This window comes from Typopeltis vanoorti, chromosome 20 (genome assembly GCF_054136105.1).
Source record: "Typopeltis vanoorti isolate ZY-2024b chromosome 20, IOZ_Tvanoo_1.0, whole genome shotgun sequence".
Taxonomy (NCBI): domain Eukaryota; kingdom Metazoa; phylum Arthropoda; class Arachnida; order Uropygi; family Thelyphonidae; genus Typopeltis; species Typopeltis vanoorti.
Window position 1 is genome coordinate 68,970,796 of NC_143568.1, and position 21,550 is coordinate 68,992,345.

The window sequence follows — 21,550 nt, forward strand, 5'->3', positions numbered from 1 at the left end:
TGTTTGTCGACTGTTGACCGAAGTTGCTGGAGCTTATTTTGGTGTGAGGACTCACGTCCGTACGTTGTGAGGCATGACTGTCTGTTATGTCTTACTTCACAAAGAAATTACGAACCGCTATAATTAATAGCCTCTCGTGGTAGTTCGGACTACACAGCAAACACACAAAGTTGCTTTGCCGACTGTAAACCTCGTCAATTTCACGGTCCGCGAACATGAATAAAAGTGGGGTTAAAGGTCACAGCTTGTGTTGTGTGCGGGAAAGGGGGAATAACGGCAGAAGTGATGAATCGAGTGTCTGCTTACATCAATCAGCCATCTTTTCTCTCTTATGGGTAATCACATAAGACTACAGTAAGGATGACGTAATCTCTTGTGGTCATTTGTGACCTTTGCAAGTTGTCTTGCATGCTATAAAACTCATTTCAGTAATGTGTGTGTGTGTGTGTTGGGGGGGGGGGGAGGATATTAAGGATCCTATGGAGAGTTCACTTATGATGAATTTAACTTTCTGACACACGAGGATTTCAAGGTACTAAACAGACAGTGTTTGCTCTATCAAGATTTCTGCCCGTTCTTTGATGAGGGCCAACAGTTATAAACAGCTGCCAGTGAAACCTAATCAATACATTAATGGAAGGCGAACATACGGGCTCCTGGGCGGAGCTCTCATCTTTTAACTAAGGTATATCATGGCAACTCCGATGCTGGAGGTTATATTCTCATAAACGCACTGGTGGGTTTCGAAAATTTTTTTCTTTGTAAATTTGGCTATAAAATATGAATGGATCCATAATATCCTCCTTTTGGCCAGCATTGTTTGTTCCGCTTACATCGCGGAGACTTTTTTTATATGCACTTTAAAATGCATGCTTTTATGACTTACAGCAACCTATTATAATATATAAATGTAAAATAGATAATTTATGCTCTGAAGTAATTTATAATGTATTATAATATTACACTATACAGTAATAATAAAATAATGAAAATAATAAAATAATAATTATTGTTCATTGCGTAAAAATTACATTGATTTGGCTGAAGTCAATTCCCCGTATTCATACTGGCTTCATTGGTCAAGTAAATAATGCAACTACCATCTATCAGGCGAGAATCACGTCGAACATATTTAGGAGAACTGTTAAATGAATAGATCCTATCAGATTAAATTACAAAAGTAAAAAAAAAAAAAAAAGAAAAAAATGTAATATACATTGAATGAACTTATTAACAATGAACTTGAGTATAGCACGAGATGTCACACACGTGGCTAATTTGCAAAGTGCTGTGGACTTCTGTCATTGGTTACTTCTGTTCACAGTTATTAATTTAAAAATATCTCTCTGCTAATAGCTTTTTTTTATTTTTAATTTTGTAACTTGATCAGAGGATGTACACGATTGGATGAACGAAAATAGCCATTAAACAGTTCTTTTTCTGCGTTCTCGTGGTTGTCGCCTGATAAATAAGGACATTGTATACAACGAAAATCTTAAATCAAAGAATTTGCTTTCTTACCGATATTTGCAAGTAAAATATGTAAACTTTTGTCTACGCAAGCTGGTAGCAAATTCTTTATCCTATTAATAAATTGTGGTTTGAATATTTATAAAATTTTTTTTTTTTTTAAATTTATTGCGGCTGTCAAAAGCCTTCGCAAACATAATACAGTTTTAATTTTACTGTAGAAGGACTTTGAGCCTCAGTACCTTTTCAACCTTTTGTGGGTTGGATTTCCATAGAAAAAGGAGGAAGAACAGTGCATAGCATATTTATGAACATGAAGATCGAGTGTATAGATAAAGACACAAGCACACTTTCTTTGACTGAAGCGATTTATAAGACGTATACATACTTAACAATACAGAAAACGGTGTATGCAAGTCATAGGAATCAAATGAAGAATATCAATACATAATTTTAATAGAAACATCTCACTGGTGAATACGATAAAGGCTGTGTGAATACATCTCAACAATAATATATTAAGTTTTGTAATTATTTACATCATTTCTTCTTTTTCGCCACCAGAGGGAGCTGGGGATCTTCCCGTTGATAAAAGTGTGAACTTCCTCGTATTCTCTATTAGCCGATAAGTCACACCGAATTCACAGAGTAATCGTTTCCAGGTCAATTTTCGGTTGGACCTCCGTAGAGGGGCTGCACGTGGTCGAAGGAGCGTATGAAGAGAACGTATAAGTGGATACCAGTCGTGAAGTACCATTCCGTGACACGGAGCTCTTCAGCCTCATCTGATGATGATTTTTGTGATTCTGCGTGCACCATTTACAGCCCATCCTGATGCAGCTGCGCTCAAAGCAACGCAGCATTCGACGTCGAAATTTGGTGGACATGAAACAGTAAACAATGGGGTTGAGGCAACTGTGAACGAAGGGGAGAAGATAGAAGATGAAACGACTAGTGTAAGTGCCGTGATTAAACACATCCAGACAACATTTTAGGATAATCTCCATTAAGAGACGTGGTCCCCAGCACACTAGGAATAAGATGACTACCAAGATTAGCATCTTAATCACCTGAAATGATGGAAAAGTACTTTAGAATAATAATAATAATAATAATTATTATTTTTTTTAATATCAGTGTCTTCATTATTGTTATATACTTTACTGACTGTTTTATTACATATCTATCGGATTATGAGGCGATTAATCCGATATTTCGAAGCTTGGGTTAGCTTTTATGAAGAGAGTGGGATGTAGGCTTCACTATTTATGTTGTTGTCTTATTACTGTCTATGGATGGGATGTAGGCATTGAATGCTGGTGATTTGTGATGTGTATATTAGTGTTAATGGTCTATTAACTTCGTTGGTATATTTTCCAGAGTTCGTTTTTTAACGTTCTGTAGTTATCTACGTGTTTTAACTTTCTTGGTAGGTTGTTGAGTTACGTGGGTATCTGATGTGATCTCACAAAAGAACCGTATGAGTTCTTGAAGGGTGTAGGGATGTAGAGGGTTGTTGTAGGTCGTGTTATACGGCATGTGTCTCTGTTGTTTCGATAGGTGATGTTGAAGTAATTCCTTGTTAATGTCGTGTAGTGTTTCAGGTTTTTAATGCTCAGGATTCTATGTGTCGCCATGTGCTTGTCAGATATTGGTTGTTGCGTGTCAGGTGTCCAAATCACTGTTGACACAATTTTCGTATGTAGTGTTTCTAATTTTGTTAGGTGGCTGTTTGATGTGTTTGCATAGACTGTTATTCCTTATCTGAGTAGAGATTTTCAGATACCGTTATATAGGAGTTTTTTTTTATGTTGGATGGAATAATGTCTTTTACTTGGAAAAATTTTGCTGCGATGATCCGGAGTTTGGTATGTAGGTATTCTATATGTTTTGTCCATTTAAGGTGGCAATCTATATAGAGACCAAGGTATTTTGCATGTGTTACGGGTTTGATTTCGGGACATTGGCAGGTATTTTTGTTGTTAATGCAGCGGTATGTGTGACCATGTATCGATAGTGATGCGGGCGTATGATTCTTGGGTTGTGTATTATCAACATCTGTTTTGGTGCCGTTGATTAGAATTGCATTTTAGTAGAAGTATGTTGTGATTTCATTTAGGTCTTGTTGTGCTTTGCAAAGAGCCGTGTTGATGTCTGTGTGGATTGCTAGTAGTGCGTTGTCGTCCGCATACTGAAGTATTTGACTTCTTATGGCCATGTTATAAACATCGTTAATGTATATGTTGAATGGAGTGGGTGACAATATGGCGCCTTGAGGGACACCGTACTTTATTTGTATACCCCAGCTGTGATATGTACCTATTTTTGTAACTTGTGTTCTGTTTGAGAGGTAGTTCTGAACTATGTGCAGTGTTCCACTTATACCTATTGAGTATAGTTGGGTGAGTAGTATGTCATGTTCAAGTGTGTCAAATGCTTTTGTTAAGTCAAGTAGTATAAGGACGGCGTACTTGTTTTTGTCGAGAGCTTTGTTTATTGTGTCTTCTAATAAAGTGATGGCGCTTTTTGTTTTCTGAAAACCGTATTGGTTTTGTGAGATGATATTGTACTTCTGTAAATAGTTCTGTAGTTTGGTGTGTGTTATTTTTTCCTAGAATTTTTGAAATGACTGGTAGCGTAGCTATTGGTCTGTAGTTCTGAGTATCGTTTCTTTTACCGTGTTTGTAAATTGGCGTAATTATTGCTGTTTTTAGTTGTTGTGGAATAATGCCAGTGTCGAATATTATGTTCACGAGTCTCAAAAGTATCGGATTTATTTGTTCAAAGTCTGTGAGTTTTATTTTGTCTATTCCTGGGTGGTCTTTGGTTTTAGTTGTTGGTAGTTTGTCTTTTTTCAGTTATGTGATATTGTTTGTGGAGGCATGGTTGAATGAGTTTGCTAGTTCCTCTTGGTTATGTATCCTGACCGAAGCTTTTTGCAATAAAATCTTGTGCTGAAGTTTTCTTTTTTCGAGTTACTAATTCGTTCAGTGTAGTCCATGTTTGCTTCATGTTGATTTTGTATTTCATGAATTTTTGGAAGTAGTATCGTCTTTTTGCCCTACGAATTTTTGTTATTAGTTGATTTCTTGTGTTTTTATATAAGGTTTGTAAATGTGTGTTATTGGGTGACTTTTTGAGTTTTTTCCATGGATTTTCTTTTACAGTAATACTATTTAGTATGTAGTCATTTATCCATGGATTGTTGTCTGTTTGTCGCCTCGTTTGTGTAGGCTTTGTTACTTTTTTGTACATTTCTGTGAACTTTAGTTGAAAATTCTCGTATAGTGTTACAGGATCACCATCTGTAACATTTATTTTAAGTAGGCAATTCCAGTTTGTATTTTTTTACATAGTTATGGATAATACTCTTTAATATGATCGAGTTTTGTCGACTTTTGTGGTGGTTGGAGGGGGGGGGGACAAAGTAGTGATCGGCAATTTTGATGTTAATTACTGACGATGTGTATGTATGGATGGGAGCCCGTATGTGGATATGATCAATGCATGATTGTGTAAGTGAGTTATTGAGTATTTCTTCTCTTGTTGAGGAGTTAATGGTAGGGGGTTTATGTTGTACTGACTTAGTATGTCAAGGTATGTGTCAGTGGTTGAAGAAGCGTGGTCAAGAGTATTTATGTTAATGTCTCGTATTAGGATGAACGTTTTAGTGTTGTACGGAGTTCGATGCCGCTTAGCCATGCTTCTAACTCATGAATGCAGTTAGAAGCATGGTGAAATTGAGTGGATTATTATCTGGGGGTCTGTATATTAGGTTTATTGTGTATTTGATACTATGTTTGTGACTATTTGTGTTTTCCAAAATTAGTATTTCCGCATGTTCGAAATGAGTTTGTTTTTTCAGTCACATTGTATTTTTATTTGATAAATGCCACGATGCCACCACCACCTGTTTTGTTTGGTCTACATAAGTTGTAGGTTTGGTAATTATTAATGTTGTATGCGTAAATTTCTGTGTCCTTTAATGTAACTTCGGTCAGTATTAGCGCATCTATGTTTATCATGGTGTAGTTGAACAGTGTTATCAATGTAAGCCAGTGTTTTTTTATACTTCTCATGTTTGTGAAGTTGATATAGGTGGAAATGTTGTCTGACCATTTCTTCAAAGAGTCAAAGACCTTGAAGTTTATATTGTTTGACTGGATATGTTCATCTTTATTTGAGATCTCCATTATATGGTTTTTAAGTGATTTCCAGTCTTGTTTTTAAGGATGTGAAGATGTTATATAATAATAATAATAATAATAATAATAATAATAATAATAATAATAATAATAATAATAATAATAATAATAATAATAATAATATAAACCTGTGGAGCTCAGTGGATGTGGCGTTTGCACACCACGGCGCTTGGCCGCACGAAGGAAGACATGGTTTCGAGTCTAGTCGGCGACTAGAGGAAATTTTTCGTCCCGTAAACTCAAGAAAATCGACCGTAGAACCCACATTATTTCAGACATTAAATATATTGTGTTAGAGTTAGGGACCACGAGATGGCGGCACATTTGAGCCGTCTCTCTTCACTGTGTACCGCTTAATTAGTGATAGCCTTGGGCCATCTATCTCTGATTGGTACCAGTGGAGATTGAACTGCCCACTCAGTCTCCAGAAAGTTAGATAGGGCTAAATGGCCTCGCCTACTCCCCGTATACGGGAATAAAAAGACGTTAGCTGATTTTTTATTATTTTTTATAAACCTGTTAGGATTAAAGGCCACGAGAGGGCGCAACTGTCTGCCGTAATGTTTCCCTAAAAAGCCTTGATTCATTGACTGATTGAGCTCACTATCAGTGATAGACAAAGAGTGGAGCTTGCTGCCTACCTATCTTCAAAACGTTAGCTACTTAGAGCTAAAGGAACTCAATGTATTATGGGAATAAAAGGCGTTAGAATGGTTTTAAAATATTTGTGACTCAGTTCTTCACTTTATTTTAATTAATTTCAGCTATCTTAAGTTATATTGAGAATTCGAAGCCTAATTAGATGCGAATAATGTTTTTTTTTTTAATTTTATTTTACCGTTATGTTCTTTTACAACTGCGCATCTGCTTCATTTTCTCATTTTTATGAAGCCATTTGTTAAGGTCAGCTCACGTGGTTTTCTCTGCGGTCTCTTGTGTTTTTAGGATTTTTATGAGGAATTAGCAGTTGACGCTTTAGTGCACCAAGTTTTGTAATAAAACTGTGATGTACAAAACCGGTTGGTGTGCGAGATATTTCTTATCCTCCCGTAGCTCAATGTCTATTGTGTGGTGTTTTTATTTTGGATTTTTACGTAATTATTAGCTTTACAATTTTCACTTAACGAAATTACAAAAGTGAGTACCCTCCTCCCACGTCACATCCGTTGCATTGTTTACTTGCAGAAAGCACATTTTATATATCTTTTAAACCAATCCGATCACTTTCTGGTTGTAACATTTCTTTATCTTTTACATATGCAAATTTTTACAATCTTATCTCCACGCTTCAAAGCAGGTGGTCACTACTTTATGAGCTTCTTCCTCCAAACGCCAAAACCGGTTAAAAAAAAACGAAAACAAAAGAAATTCTATTTCAAATACAGTACCAGTGTGGCATACGCCAATAGGTCCTATAACAACAATTACAAAACTGTATTTGCTTTCATAAACAAAAATAAAATATATTCTATGGATAATATAAATAACAAAAACGTTGTTCTGTTTTAATGCAAAGTTCTGGAACACGAATTAAAACCACTTCTCAGTATAAGTCACATAATCGACATAATTTATTGCATAAATTGATTGCTGATATTTTTAATATTCCTAACGGTAATGTTGCAATCTTCTTACCTGCTGTCTTGCCCGCTTGACATTACGCATCTCAGAAGTCACGTGACTTCGGAGTATCAAACGCCGACCTTGAGTAGGAGAATGAGATTCGTGGCTGATGCTACTTCTAGAGGCCACTCGTCGCAGGGTTGGATCACTAAAAATAAACAACACAACCAAAAAAAAAAAAAAAAAAATCATAAATTAGATAGATTCTTTAACAAATCAGCAGAAAATGTAACGAACGAACTAGAGACGGGAAATCCGATTATCTATATGGAATAAATATGAGAGATTAAGTAAGGTTGGTCGATTGGTAGAGCCTCTGATACTAATGGCTCACGCCAAACGTTAAGCAAGTTTGAGCGCGGTTAGTAGTTGGAAGGCGGGTTCAATCGTTCGATGCTGTTGGCACACTCTCCCTCGATGAGTCTTTGGAGGTGTCACATAATAATAACACGAGGGCATGTATACGGAGTTCACAGTATCCCGAAAGCAATATTCTTTAATTTTTTTTTTAAAGCATTAATTTTAATCCGCGTTCTCGGTAATAATTTATGTTGGATTTTTGCCGTTAGCAGATGGATCTCGGTTTCGAAAGAAAAGTTGCGTTTGGAATATTAAATGCTATATACGTATTGCATTTCGTTTTTCTATGGTTGCATAACATACAGGGACTGGTTTTGCCGGTACTGTAGCGGCTTTGAGAGCCTCCGTAGCTCATTTGGTTTTGACGGAGCCTTTTGTTTCGAAATACCTCAGTTCAAATCCCATCTGTAACGTGAGTAACCTTTATCAGGTCAAAAACTCCGGTTTTTCGGCCTCAAAATAACCAAACTGATATCTTGAACACACAGATCTACAGTCATAAATCCTTAGCCCACCACGTTACTACAGATTCATGAATACATAGAAAGTAGAATTATATAAGCAAAGTGGATTTTGGATCCAGTATTATTTCAAAGCCAAATGTAGAAACTATGAAAGTTTCGTAAAAATAAGTTGACCAGAGAGCTTACGGGAATACACTCCCCGGAATTGACGAGTTGCCATAGTGTGGACTACTTAAAAGACATAGGCGCCGCACAAGTGCTTATATATTCGCCTTTTATTAGTCCATTTTGATAAGGTTTCACTGGCTTGATAGCTGTTTCGAACTGGTTGGTTCGAAATCTCTGATCTCAGAGACCAGACAGAAACCTTAAGAGAGCAAAAACTCTCGTTCAGTACTAAGAAACTCGAAATGTCGGAGAAGTGTATTTTTCGTAAGCGAACTCTCGGTCGGTTCGTAACAGCATCGCAGAACTGAAGCTTTTTGGCTCTTTATTTTAGTAATTATTGTATGCACCGACCGAGAGTTCGCTTACGAAACATACATTTCAACGGAGCCTCCGTAGCTCAGTCAGTATAGACGACGCCCTTTGGTCGGAAATACCTGGGTTCGATTCCCTTCAGTGACATGAAGAACTTTTATCTGGGCTCTTTCGACTAAAAGTGAGTTAACCGGTCTCATACGGAAGAGGAGGGTGTTTTCTCCGTAACTTGTGTTTTTCATCCCTCAAAACAGTCAAACCGGTCCCGTGAATACACACGGCCACAGTCACGAATACATACCGTACGGCAAGGAAGGTAACGGGAAACCACCTTGCTCATAATCATCTCCCTTGTATGGTAGCACATAGCTATCCCCACCAGCCGTATGGCTGAGGGAATAGGATAAGACATTTCAAGTTTCTCAGTACTGAACGAAAGTGTTTGCTGTCTTAAGGTTTCTGCCTGGTCTCTGAAGAGAACCAACCAGTTCGAAACAGCTATCAGGCTAGTGAAACCTTATCAAATGGACTAATGAAAGGCAAATATATAAGCGCTTGTGCGGCGCCTATGTCTTTTAAGTAGTTCACACAAAGGCAATCAATGTCGGGGAGTGTATTCCCGTAAGTACTCTGGTCAACTTATTTTTACGAAGCTTTCATAGTTTCCACATTCGGCTTTGAAATAATACTGGATCCAAAATCCGCGTTACTTATGTAAGTTTGCATCGCCGAACTGAAGCCTTTTGGCTCTTTATTTTAGTAAACAAAAAACATAATTTTTTACATTAACCGTTTCAATGTTCGCTCAATATTATCAAACATTTGCACCAACTCTTTGAACGAATATTTGAAACATTTCATGTAATAGAATTTTTTTAAATTATTGGTTGATTGGAGCCATCGACAACCTCCTGTGTCAATAACGAGACTATGGTATCCTTAAATGTTACTTTAGCAACATGAATTGACACCAGATGATGAGTCTAAGTAAAAATAGACCGGAACACACTAAAGAGCAGAGCAGAGTAAGCAGTGAAACTGTTACTCCTACACACTTAGAACTTGCAGAACCAACAGCACAGACAATGCGTGTGTGGGCACGTATACAATTCATCTCTCTCTCTGTAATTCGAGAAGTGGAATTACTACTGCTCAGATTACTGTAAACAGCAATACACTTGCTACTAAATTGAACCAACTAATTGGCTTAATGGTCACTGCCGAAATTAAAATCCCACAAATGAACATCTCACCAGTTCAATCTTGCTGGCCGTTAGACAAAAGCGCAACCAAAATACTTTCTAGCCTAATTAGCAGCCAACGTAAAAATTACTTTAATAAATTAATAAAACAATGAAGAAAAACATAGTTGGAAGAACCAAATGACTACGCTTTTTTTTTTCTTTATTTCATAGTTAATAAATTAAACGAAACAAAGAACATAACTCCCAACTGTTTCATAATTATGAAATATGAAAAGAAAAAAAGCACAAGAGAGAGATTAGCAAGTTTGATTCATTTAGAAACATGAAACAAATATGCGTATCTTTCTTTATATTTTAGATTTAATTGCGACTAAGTATGAACATTAATTCATATTAATTTCTGTAGACAGAAGAAAATAACACGTTAGAAGTTTACTAATAAGTCTTAAATGAATGTTTATTTTTCTCAGATAAGAAAACAGTTATCATTTACCTACCAGGAAAAATTTCTGACTGTAAACAAACTTCTTTCGACTACATATTCATGTGAAAATAATCCAGACATGATAGCGGGAGATGGAAACTAATGAACATTGATAGAGTAGATCACTTATAATCATTTGCATGCGAACACAGCTGCAGATGATCACGTGTGTATTACACAGCAAGGAAATTCGGCACTAATAAATAACAGACGTAAACATTGATTTCAAGAAGTTTCTAGAACTTGTAATCTAATCAAAGATTAGATTACAAAATCTAATCATCATCACAGACCAAGCAGAAACTTTAGAGGACTAAAATCTCTCTTCTTTGTACCAGAGCAACCCTATGGTTAGAAAGGCAAATTCTTAAAAAGAGAACTACGATTGTCAAAAGTTATATTCTCATTAGCTCTGGTAAATTTCGAAACTGAAGTTCCTTTCTAAATTTGTCTATAAAATATGAATGGATCCATAATATCTTCCATTTATAATACTGTACATTAGCTACTTACTATCAAGAACACCATTTCCGTAGCTCAATCGGTTTTCACTGGTTCAAGGACAAAAAGAACCTTTATCTGAGCTTTCGAAGTGAAGTTGAGTTAACCGGTCTCACTCGCACAGTCATGGTAGAGGAAATCTCCGCATACCAGAAGGAAATCTCCTGGTATGCGGGATGTTTTTCGTCCCGCATACAGGGAAACCGGCCAAGAGAACACACGCAAATTTTAAACAGAAGAATATGTATTTAGGCATAAGACTAATCGCCTTATCAAAATTATGGTTACCCTGCCAATCCGGGCATTATTATTATTATTATTATTATTATTATTATTATTATTATTATTATTATTATTATTATTATTATTATTATTATTATTATTATTATTATTAAGCATTTATTGCCACTGAAGTGCAAAAAGAAAGGCTATTCCCTTTTCCACCCCCCCCCCCCCCCCACACACACACACAGGGTTGCGAACAACTTCTAACTATGATTTCAGTAAGGGCTCAGTTAGCTAATAAGAGTCTCAATTTCAAAATGAATCGATTTATTGGTAGTTTAATTTAATTTTTTTTTTAATTTTTTTTTTTTTGTACACACCTAATCGAACTGCGTGATAGTAATTGCACTGACTCTTCTGCAATCACAAAACTGTGGCGTGGACGTAAGTTAATCTTTTTTATGACACTCATTTATCGCATCACAGACATGTGCATATTGGATATGTGTATATACACATATATAAATCGAACCAATTATGTGCTAAGGTGTGAGATTATTTTAATGATACGCGCAAGTTGTATTTATTATGTTAGCAGCGATGTCCTATCCTATTCTATCAGTGGTCCTAACAGGCAGTTAAGCGCCCATGACCTTTCCAAGTAACCTTGGATTTCGCAACCGTAACTAGAGGATAAGGTAATTAGCCCTTTGTCTCCCAAGAGTGTCCTAAAATGCGTGTGTTTACAGGGCCGCTTTGCTTGTTCTGGGGGTACGAAAAACCCGATTTTCGTACCCCCAGCTTAAAGCATCATTTAAGCTGTGAGAGAGAAAATAAATAAATAAATATAAATAAAAAAGCAAAAAATAATATGAGATAAGATATATTACTAATATTATGATTATTTATTTAAACTAATTTTAAGAAATATGTTATAAAGCATGGGTCGGGAACCTTTTTTGAACCAAAGAGCCATTCCACAAAAAAAAAAAAAAAAAAAAAAAAAAATTAAAACAAAATTTTGGGGGCCCAACTTCAATTCGATTTTTTCTGGTGACTCAAAGTTGCAGTTAGTTCAAACTTAGGTAAATTTGTTTTTAATTCAGTACATCCAGATATCAAATACCACTTTTATGTTTGCATATAAATTTTTTATATGTTCAATAAATAAAACAACATTAAGTTTGATTAAGTTTTTAATCATAAAACATGTTTAAGTAAGTATAATTTCTGCAAAAAAGTCAGAATTTATATCGCAAAAAGAATTAGTCCGACAAAATTACAATATTATGTAGTTTAATAGATATTTGATTGTTTTAATTTAAAATTCACTAATGAGACTTTTGATTTTGCATCTTCTCAGCCCAATTTACTTAAATCTGGATTGTATGTCGTGCACTTTAATAGTAATTCGGCTTTCAAACTTTTATCAGTCAATTTGTTCCTACACTTATTTTTAATGTAATCCATTGAAGAGAAAAATTGTTCGCAATTGTACGTTGAACCGAAAAGAGTCAAAACCCCAAAAGCAAGTCGCCTGGCATTTAAATAATTAGTTTGGAAAGAATTCCAACATTTAAATATAATTTCCTGTGGTGTTTCTTCCATAGTGTCCTCATTTTTCTTCAATTTGTATTACAGTTTCCTGATGTTTTTGTGTCCAGATGCTTTTATTCTGAATTTCCAGAAGTTCCATTTGTAGTTCTGCAATTGATATTCCAGGAAAAGCTTCAATATCTATTAATTTTAAATGCAATTTAACGGATGTAATATAAATTTCATCATCTCCTGATGTTTTTTTTTTTTAAATCCTGAAATCTGCCTGTAAATGAATCTAAAATTACAGTAATCATTTCAGCGAATATTTTGCAATCAACTTTTTCTTGATTTAAATTCAATCAATAATTTTTTAGATTTTCAAAATACATACATTTTTCTTCAGTAACATCTTCGAAAAACACTCTTAGTTTCTGTTCAAAGGTAAGGACTTCTTCTAGTAATTGTAAGACTGTGTTTCCCTTTCCTTGCAACTTCAAATTTAGCTTATTAAAATGTTCTGTTCATATCAAGCAAAAAACAAAAATTTTGTATTCATTCGGGATTGCTGAGAAGTTCCACATGATTTACGTTATAATATTTAGTGGTTAAGAAAACTCTTACTCCTTTTAAGCACTGAAAAAAAAAAATGTTTTAATGCTTTTCCTCTTTGATAACCATCGTACAGATGTAAATGTCACTAAATCTTTATGTTGACTACTTTCTTCTTTTTCTCTCTTCCATCATCTATGTGGATGATGATGAGGCCGAATGAACTCTTTCCAATTCTGTCTATCCCGGGAGAATCCGAACAATTCTGTCCAGTTTGGTGTTGCTTGTTGTGATTTGGTTTTCAGGTCCTCTTTTACGTTGAGTACCTAGTTCCTCTAAAAATGTGTCAAAAAATCTGTGATTCAACGCCTATAATCGGATGAAATGGATCATTGGCAAAACAACATCCACCACTCTTTTTAATTGTGGTAATAATCCCTAAGAATTTGCAACTAAAGCTTCTTGATGCAAAATGCAATGAAATGAAATAACTCCATGGGGAATATGAGGGGATAATAATTTAACAAATCCCTTATTTTTCGCAATCATAGAAGGCGCGCCAACAGTCGCAATGCATACTATATTATTAATATTTATATTTTTATTCTGTAAACTTGTTAGAAGGTTTTCTGAAATATTTTGACCTGTAGTGTGTCCTTTGAGTGTTAGCAGATCAAGAGGTTCTTCTCGAATACCGGAAGATGTGATATATTTAACCATCACGCGGCATTGTGCCATAACGGAAATATCATTTGATTCATCAACCGCAATAGAAATAAAATCAGAAGAATTAATATCCATAATTTGCATATTTGAAACTTCTGCAGAAGTTTCAAATATGCAAATTCACCATCGGTAAAAGGTTTTCCCGCTTTTGCCATTTCAAGGGATAACCAAAAACTTGCTTCAGTAGTATTCGACGAAGATTTCGTCCAAGTTAACAAATTTCTTTGCTGAAGCAATGTTTTCTTTTGTAATTCTTCAATAGCTTTTTTTTTCCCCTATTATCACCTTGAGGATATATTTTACTGAAGTCTAAATGTTTTCCTCGAAAATGTCCTTCGACATTACTTGATTTGTTATTTTGAAGTCGTAGATGGCAAATTAAAACATCGCGGATTTCCATTTACTTTTATAAATGAAAATTTCTCTATCCACAGTTTATTTGAAGCCTCTGTTTTCTTCGATTATTTTTATTTTTCTTGAACTCATAATAGGAGGTTTATTATCACAAATTTACCTGCAAGTAAAAACACAAACTCAACATAATAACATAATAAAAATTAATTTGTGCATAACATTAGCTGACACTAAATTAAACGCCAGTTTAGTACCACAATAAATAAGTTAACTAACCGAATATTTATTTTGACAGTTAAAATCCGTATGTATCTAAAAACCGTGGTGTTTGACAGGACAGCTGATCAATTAGTTCCAATTTTCGCCGTGGCGCTAGTTACCTTAGGCATGCGTAACATGCGGCTCCTGAGCCGTTAGTTCCCGATCCCTGTTACAAAGTGTTACATACTCGGGTAACAGAATAGAAAACTATCGGTACTCATTTAGAACTGCTTACCTCATTGAACTGGTGAGTTCGTCCATCGTTTTTGTGCTCACCCACAGCTCCACTATCACCCAAACATAGCAGACGATCATCATAATGGACGGTAGAGTAAACAGAGTGGTCAGGCGGTACACTGCAACTGAGAACCCTCTCCAGTCGCTAACGTCTTTACAGGAAAAGAGAGTCACATTGACGCGATGGTTTGTAAATGTAGTTCTGGAGATATTCTGGAATTAGAAAAATAAATAAAATAAAATGAATATAATATTAATGCGTAGTTACCAATAATATCGGTATTTTGTGGGGGCAGAAAACCAAACCATGCTAACTTGCTACACTAGGATTATTGCTATTTGAATAACCAGAAAAATAAACACGAGAATATTGATATTTTACACACCAGGTGGCGCTTATACTCCAGTATTACTGACATTAACGGTTTCCAATTCTAATTTACGTGCTTGTAGCGTATATTGTTTAAACAATTAAGATCTACAATAGTGATATTGGTCTATTATTTACGTATATTCTTTTATTAGGGAAAACTGACCTTTGTAGCAATAACTGGGGCTGCAAGAAGCAACGATATTATCCACACAAATACCATGAGACGTCTGCAGTTACTCATTGTACACAAAGAGCGGGATCGAATGGGGAACACAATAACTACAAACCTAGAGGGGGGAAGAAGAACAATATTAGATTAGGTTTTGACACAAAAACTAAACTGGTAAGGTTTTTGTCTTTCTCGGGAGATACAATATAATTTAATATTCTAGAAATATATTTAAAATCTAAAATGGAATGCAAAATCAACTGAGAAAAGCCAGATAAAAAACTCCTCGGGTTTCTAATACGATACTTTGATCTTCCGAACTCCGTAGAGCTATTTTTTTTTTTTTCTCCCTTCGCCATCCCTTAATCAGCTCACAATCTGATTACTTACTCTCCTTGGCGGTGGATAAAATAGCGGAAATGCAGCGGGCCAAAAATGCATTTTGCAGAATATTCCCATTGGAGAGCGTTGTAGATAGCAAGTAGGATGAATAAAGGCCATCCTAAACTTCAAAGGAGATCTCGTCTATCGACATCTGCGATGTAATACCCTTTTCGTTCAATCCACTAAGCACGTTCAATATTGGATTGCCATAATCATTGAAATTTAACGCTGCGTCTACCTCTATCTATTTGCATGAATTCAGAGAGAGAGAGAGAGAGAGAGAGAGAGAGAGAGAGAGAGAGAGAGAGAGAGAGGAGTTGTTTAATGTAATGGATATCTTTTGGAAATAAACACACGCTACTCCTAAAGTATTACAACGTAGGTAATTCTCTTCTGAAACCACCATAGCGTATGTCTTTAATTCCGATGGCTTGTCACGTGATATTTTTCGTCCGTCGTTATGCAATGTTTGCAATCACTCCCTCAAGTATTTCTGTTCATGTCAGTGGTTGTTCTGTACTGTTTTTCAATTTGATTCTATCGTTTAGTTTAGTGGGTTATTGTTCCACGATGAGGTTTTTTTTTATTTATTTTTTTTTTTTATAACCGGTCCTCAATTAAAATGTAGTTCCGAATGCCGTTTGCATGTGTCGAGACATCCCACATCTAATCAAGTGTCTTGTACGGCTCCAAGTTGTCCACGAAAATCAATTATACAAATGTATTGAACTGTTCTTGTTTCGGTAGAAGTGTCATTATTGCAGGTTTGTTTTTGGCTAAAAAAAAAAAAAGAAAAGAAAAGAAAAAGAAAGAAAGAAAGAAAGAGTTGTAAAAACCCTTTCATTCAATGCTCATCACTCATTTTTTTTTTAATATGCAGAAATACATTCAAAAGTAAAAACGACAAAAAAAATAAACAAATTAAAACAAAAACAGATAAACAAATAAATAAAAATAAAACAAACAAACAAAAGTAAAATAAATAAGCGGATAAAAATAAAATAGATAAAGAAAAAAAAATATAAACAAACAAATAAAAATAAAATAAACAAACGAGCAAATATAAGTTAAATAAATAAAAATGAAACAAACAAAAGCGAAAGAAACAAACAAATAAATAAAATATAAACAAACAAATAAAAAGAAATAAACAAACAAATAAAAAGAAATAAACAAACAAATAAAAAGAAATAAACAAACGAGCAGATATAAGTTAAATAAATAAATAAAAATAAAATAAACAAACAAATAAAAATAAACAGTAGCTTAGACATGCCTTATTGCAATTGCCAATACGCAGCGATATCAAAATAGATTTTATGAAGAGTGCTGGAATACAGAGACCGAGTATATTTTTAGCGGGATTCATTATCCTTCCACAGCTCCTTTTCTGTTGACAAAGCTCATCCGCTCTTCATATTAACGTTCTTAATTACAGCCATTAGTTCACTGTCTCGGTGTTTAATTAGGCATGTGTAATAGGTGACACATGAGTACTTTGGATGTTTACAAATTCAACGCTTTCGAAATTTAAACATTTACGAGCGAGATTTCACTTATTGCCAAATATATAAATTAACAGAACGAAACTTTAGCAAACTTCCATCAAATGTCTGCGTTGGATTTAAAAAAATGTAGTTTTTCTCAAAGACTTGGCTTTTAAACTTCAGTTGTCAAAAGATGTCCATTACGTGATTTATACAATTAGTACTGTTGTCTCTAAGAGATAACAGTAAGCTAACAATGTGAAGCGGAGCGAAAAAAATCGATAATATAAACGAACCAAACAATGGAAATTCAATTATAACTAACAATGATAACGGAATAAATAAAAATGAAAGTAATCTGAATAATAAAAATGAATTAACAATTGTAACTGAATAAATAAAAATGAAACCAACAATGATAACTGAACAAGTAAAAAAGAAATCCTTGTTGATTTCTGTTTTATTTATCTTTGTTTTAGTTATCATTGTTGATTTTTTATTATTCAGTTATCATTGTTGATTTATTTTTTATTAATCAGTTATCAATGTTGGTTTCATTTTTATTTATTTAGTTATAATTGTTAGTGCATTTCTAGTATTCAGATAAAATCATTGTTGATTTCTTTTTTTTTTTATTCCGTTATCATTGTTGATTTCTTTTTTTATTTATTCAATTATAATTATTAGTTCGGTTTTATTTATCCAGTTATCATTGTTGGGTTGGTTTAATTTTTATTTATTCAGTTATAATTGTTAGTTTATTTTTATTATTCAGATCAGGTTCGTTTTTATTTATTCCGTTATCATTGTTGATTATAATTTAATTTTCATTAAAATTCAATTATAATTGTTCTGTTCGTTAACTGATAATGATAACTGAATAAATAAAAACAAAACCAACAATGATAACTAAATAAATGATAACAAATAAGTAGTAGCAATGATAAACAAACAAATAATAAAATGAAAACAAACAATAATAACAACGATAAGCAAATAATAACAATGATAAACAAATAAATAATAGCAATGATAAAGAAACTAATAATAACAATGATAAATAAAAATGAAAAAAAAAACAATGATAAATATATTTTAAAAATCCAATAATAATAAATGGAAATAAAAATAGTGATAATTAGTAGAAATTAATCGGCAAGAACCAAAGAATTCTTTCATTTTAAGAAGGAATTTACTCCCTGAAAATATATTTGAGGAAAGAAAGAAAACAAGTGCACACCTTCGGAGACAGAATGGCGTCTCGTTGTTTTATTTGACTTGTGGCTATATTGCAGAGAACTTTTACTCGCTCGGCAAAGTTTGTGTCAAATTCTACTTAAGGCAACTAAAAAGGTTATCTCAAAGGTCATTAAACCGTAACAAAATGCGCTCATCCGCGACACAATCCGAATTATTTCCAATTACAAGGTCTACCGAGGCGAGAAGGGATAGTTCCCTGATCGCTGCTGTTAAGAAAGTTTTGCAAGGTGGGAACCATCGTACTGTTCGCTGGAAATTCATTCAGGGGGCAGATCCTTTGCATGTTATTCAGACACCCGCAAGCATAGCTTAATAAGAATTACTTGCTGCCCTATATCAGGTAGTGTCATCAAAATATATACAGCAGAGTTTTTTTTTTTTTTTTGCTTTTAAAGTGACACGTTAAGTAGTTCCGAATCTATGTTTAAAATATTTCAATATTACTGTTAAACAGTTCATATTATAGTCAGTCTTTTTTTTTTTTTTTTTTACGTACAAGTATTATTTATGAGTTAGCTCCATCGACGATTAGGAAGAACTGTTTACAGAATTGTTATTCCTCTGCTGTTTTCGTTCCTTCTTGAGTAGCATACTCATTACGCAAACAATCAGGGAAGTGCAGGAACTAACACAGTAAATATACCGCCCCTGAGATTGGTGAGATTAGTCGAAACGTAATGGCTTGGACTAATCACGGTTCCCGCTAATGCAATCCACTAATCTTATAGTTTCTTTGATCGAAAGATTACTGACGATCTGGTATTGTGCGACTAATCCATTGATTGAAAAGACAAATACAGTTATCGCGACGAGTCTAAACGTAGATCTTTCAGCATTTTTTATTTTTATGTTGTTGTTTTTTTATTATTAATAATTGTACTGAAATAATCCATTTTAATTTATATTCTTATATGCAAATATACCGGATACACAGCACTGCATATCTATACAAATGGTTCATATTACTGAATAAGCTTTCGAAATTTAGACCACATCCTAGTTAGTATGAGTTTATGAACCACATTCCATACATCAATGTATGAGTAAACCAATGGTAGGAAATCCGCTGAATAAATTTATATAGAATAAGAGGGAAATTACCCACAACACTAAATTAGCCGTATACAAGACAGTGTTCAAACCAGTTTTAACTTATGGATCTGAGAGCTGGGTCAGAAGTCTTGACCAAAGACTAGAGACCGCAGATATGAGAGTCCTGAGTAAGATTAGAGGCGTGAACAGATGGCATCAATGGCAATATCATATTAAAAATGAGGATATTAGGAAAGAACTTGACATTGTCTGCTAACGCATTCGTCCAGGAATGCGTTAGCAGAGCTAATCTCAGGTGGTATGGTCACTTAAACAGAATGGGCGAAGAAAGATTAGCAAAACAAGTGTTCTCTGCCAGGTTGGCAGGAAAACGACCCAGAGGAAGACCAAGATATAGGTGGATTGATAAGGTACAAAGTGCCTTAGACGATAGAAATATAAGATCTGATAATGTTGAAGCCTTGACAAGTAACAGACTCATTTGGAGGAAAATTGTTGATAGGAAGTGAATAATGATGTAAGTTTTTCATGTAATGCTATCATATCCTGCATCAGGAATTTGATGAGGAGGAGGACATCAGTATCCGTATTTAAAACAGGATTTATTGTTATAAAATGCTCTTACATTGTTGTCGATTTAAGCGCTGAATGTGGTGAACTGTTCAACCATAAACAATGCAAGAATTCTTATACATTACTAAATATTATTGTATAGGACTGTCATCATTATAGCTATTGAAGTTAGTGCGGTTTGTCGCCTTTATACAAGAGATTTATGTAACAAAATGGTTAAACTAAAATGAGCAGAGAGAGAGAGAGAGAGAGAGATTGTGTTGTTGCAAAGTGCAACAATTGTGTAACTGAGTTGTCCTGAGATTAGCCTCCATTGAAAACGGATTAGTCACCAGGTGTCTCATCAAGTTCAATCTCATAAAAACGTTTTCTGTTTCATCTTGTCGGCAGCTGACGGGGTGCGTTAGTAACAGGCTGGAGACAGTACGCGCAGTCTCTTCCTCAGCACGTGCTACGCCGTAGGTTGTAGAACGAAATTCCTGACTGGATCCTGGAGATTATTTTCGTAATCTCCGATCGTGGTATTCAAACAACTGTTGCACTAATGCGATCAAAATTTTGTCTGCACGTAGCAGGTCAGTGAGCCTAAAAATGCACCCTTCGTTCACAAAATTATTGTTCCAACCTCTGAGTCGAGTTTCAGATGCTTGGATAATTATTTTAACAATTTATAATATAAAAGAAAATCTTTACAATCTTACCTTTCCAACGTCACCGCCGCAAGGTTTAGCACAGAAGCAAAAGCAGACACGGTTTCGGCATAAGCCGCTAATTTGCAAACGGTCCCATCTTTATCCCACTGCACAACAAAATAATGTGCGACATCTAGCGGAGCACATATCACCAAAAGGAGCAAATCAGCCACAGCAAGACTCACCAAGAAAATGGTAGTGACGTTGAGCGATGCTCTGTCCCCTACCATAACCGCAATGACTACAAAATTACCGCTGACTCCAATCACAAAGGTGACGATGTAAGTGACCACGATTGGGAAGAAGTAAGAATTGGAAATCCAGGGAATCAGCATCTGCTCCGGATACTTGAAATAAAAGGTATCATTTGGAAGCATCGGATGGGTTTCATTGATTAAACTAAAATGAGCAGTCGGTTCATTGGAGTCGGTTCCATCAGTGGAATTTTCCGTCCAGTAGGAGGTGTTTACTGGGGATGAGGCTGAGTGAACATCCATACTTCTTAGGGCTGCAGTTCCATTAGAAACGGTGATGGAATGTTGAGTAGACTGGAGCTCGCTTACAAGACAAGAAAATGAAGTAAACACACTCATAGAGAAATAACTTGCAGACAGCGATACTAAGAGATGTCAGTATTTTACCAGTAAGGAAATTAACATAATTTTTCACCCGAATTCTAAGTTAGTTTTCAAATAGATCCATCGTAATAGTTAAGGATTTCAAGGTTCCATAGTTTGCTGGTATCTCTTGATATCTGTGGTTCTGCTACAACGGAGCATGCGTCAACTCGAACAGCATCCATCTCTGTTCTTTTTTTTTCATTTGTAGTAAATAATTAACAAAGATCTTCTTTGCCCTATAAAAACGAAAACAGCA

At 34.8% G+C, this 21,550-nt stretch overlaps 1 protein-coding gene across 1 annotated transcript in view; it reads right to left on the minus strand.

Annotated features, from left to right (window-relative positions):
- Window positions 1-1,848: 1,848 nt before the first annotated feature.
- LOC150095540 (galanin receptor 2b-like) overlaps window positions 1,849-21,550 on the minus strand; it is a 74,545-nt gene continuing 54,843 nt past the window's right edge. Inside the window, exons 2-6 of the mRNA XM_090410407.1 lie at window positions 20,684-21,530; window positions 15,220-15,343; window positions 14,682-14,896; window positions 7,311-7,446; window positions 1,849-2,540 (exon numbers count right to left, since the gene is read on the minus strand). Coding sequence (XP_090266533.1) covers window positions 2,112-2,540; window positions 7,311-7,446; window positions 14,682-14,896; window positions 15,220-15,343; window positions 20,684-21,267 — 1,488 coding nt within the window. The 5' untranslated portion in view covers window positions 21,268-21,530 and the 3' untranslated portion in view covers window positions 1,849-2,111. The remainder of the gene's footprint in view (window positions 2,541-7,310; window positions 7,447-14,681; window positions 14,897-15,219; window positions 15,344-20,683; window positions 21,531-21,550) is intronic.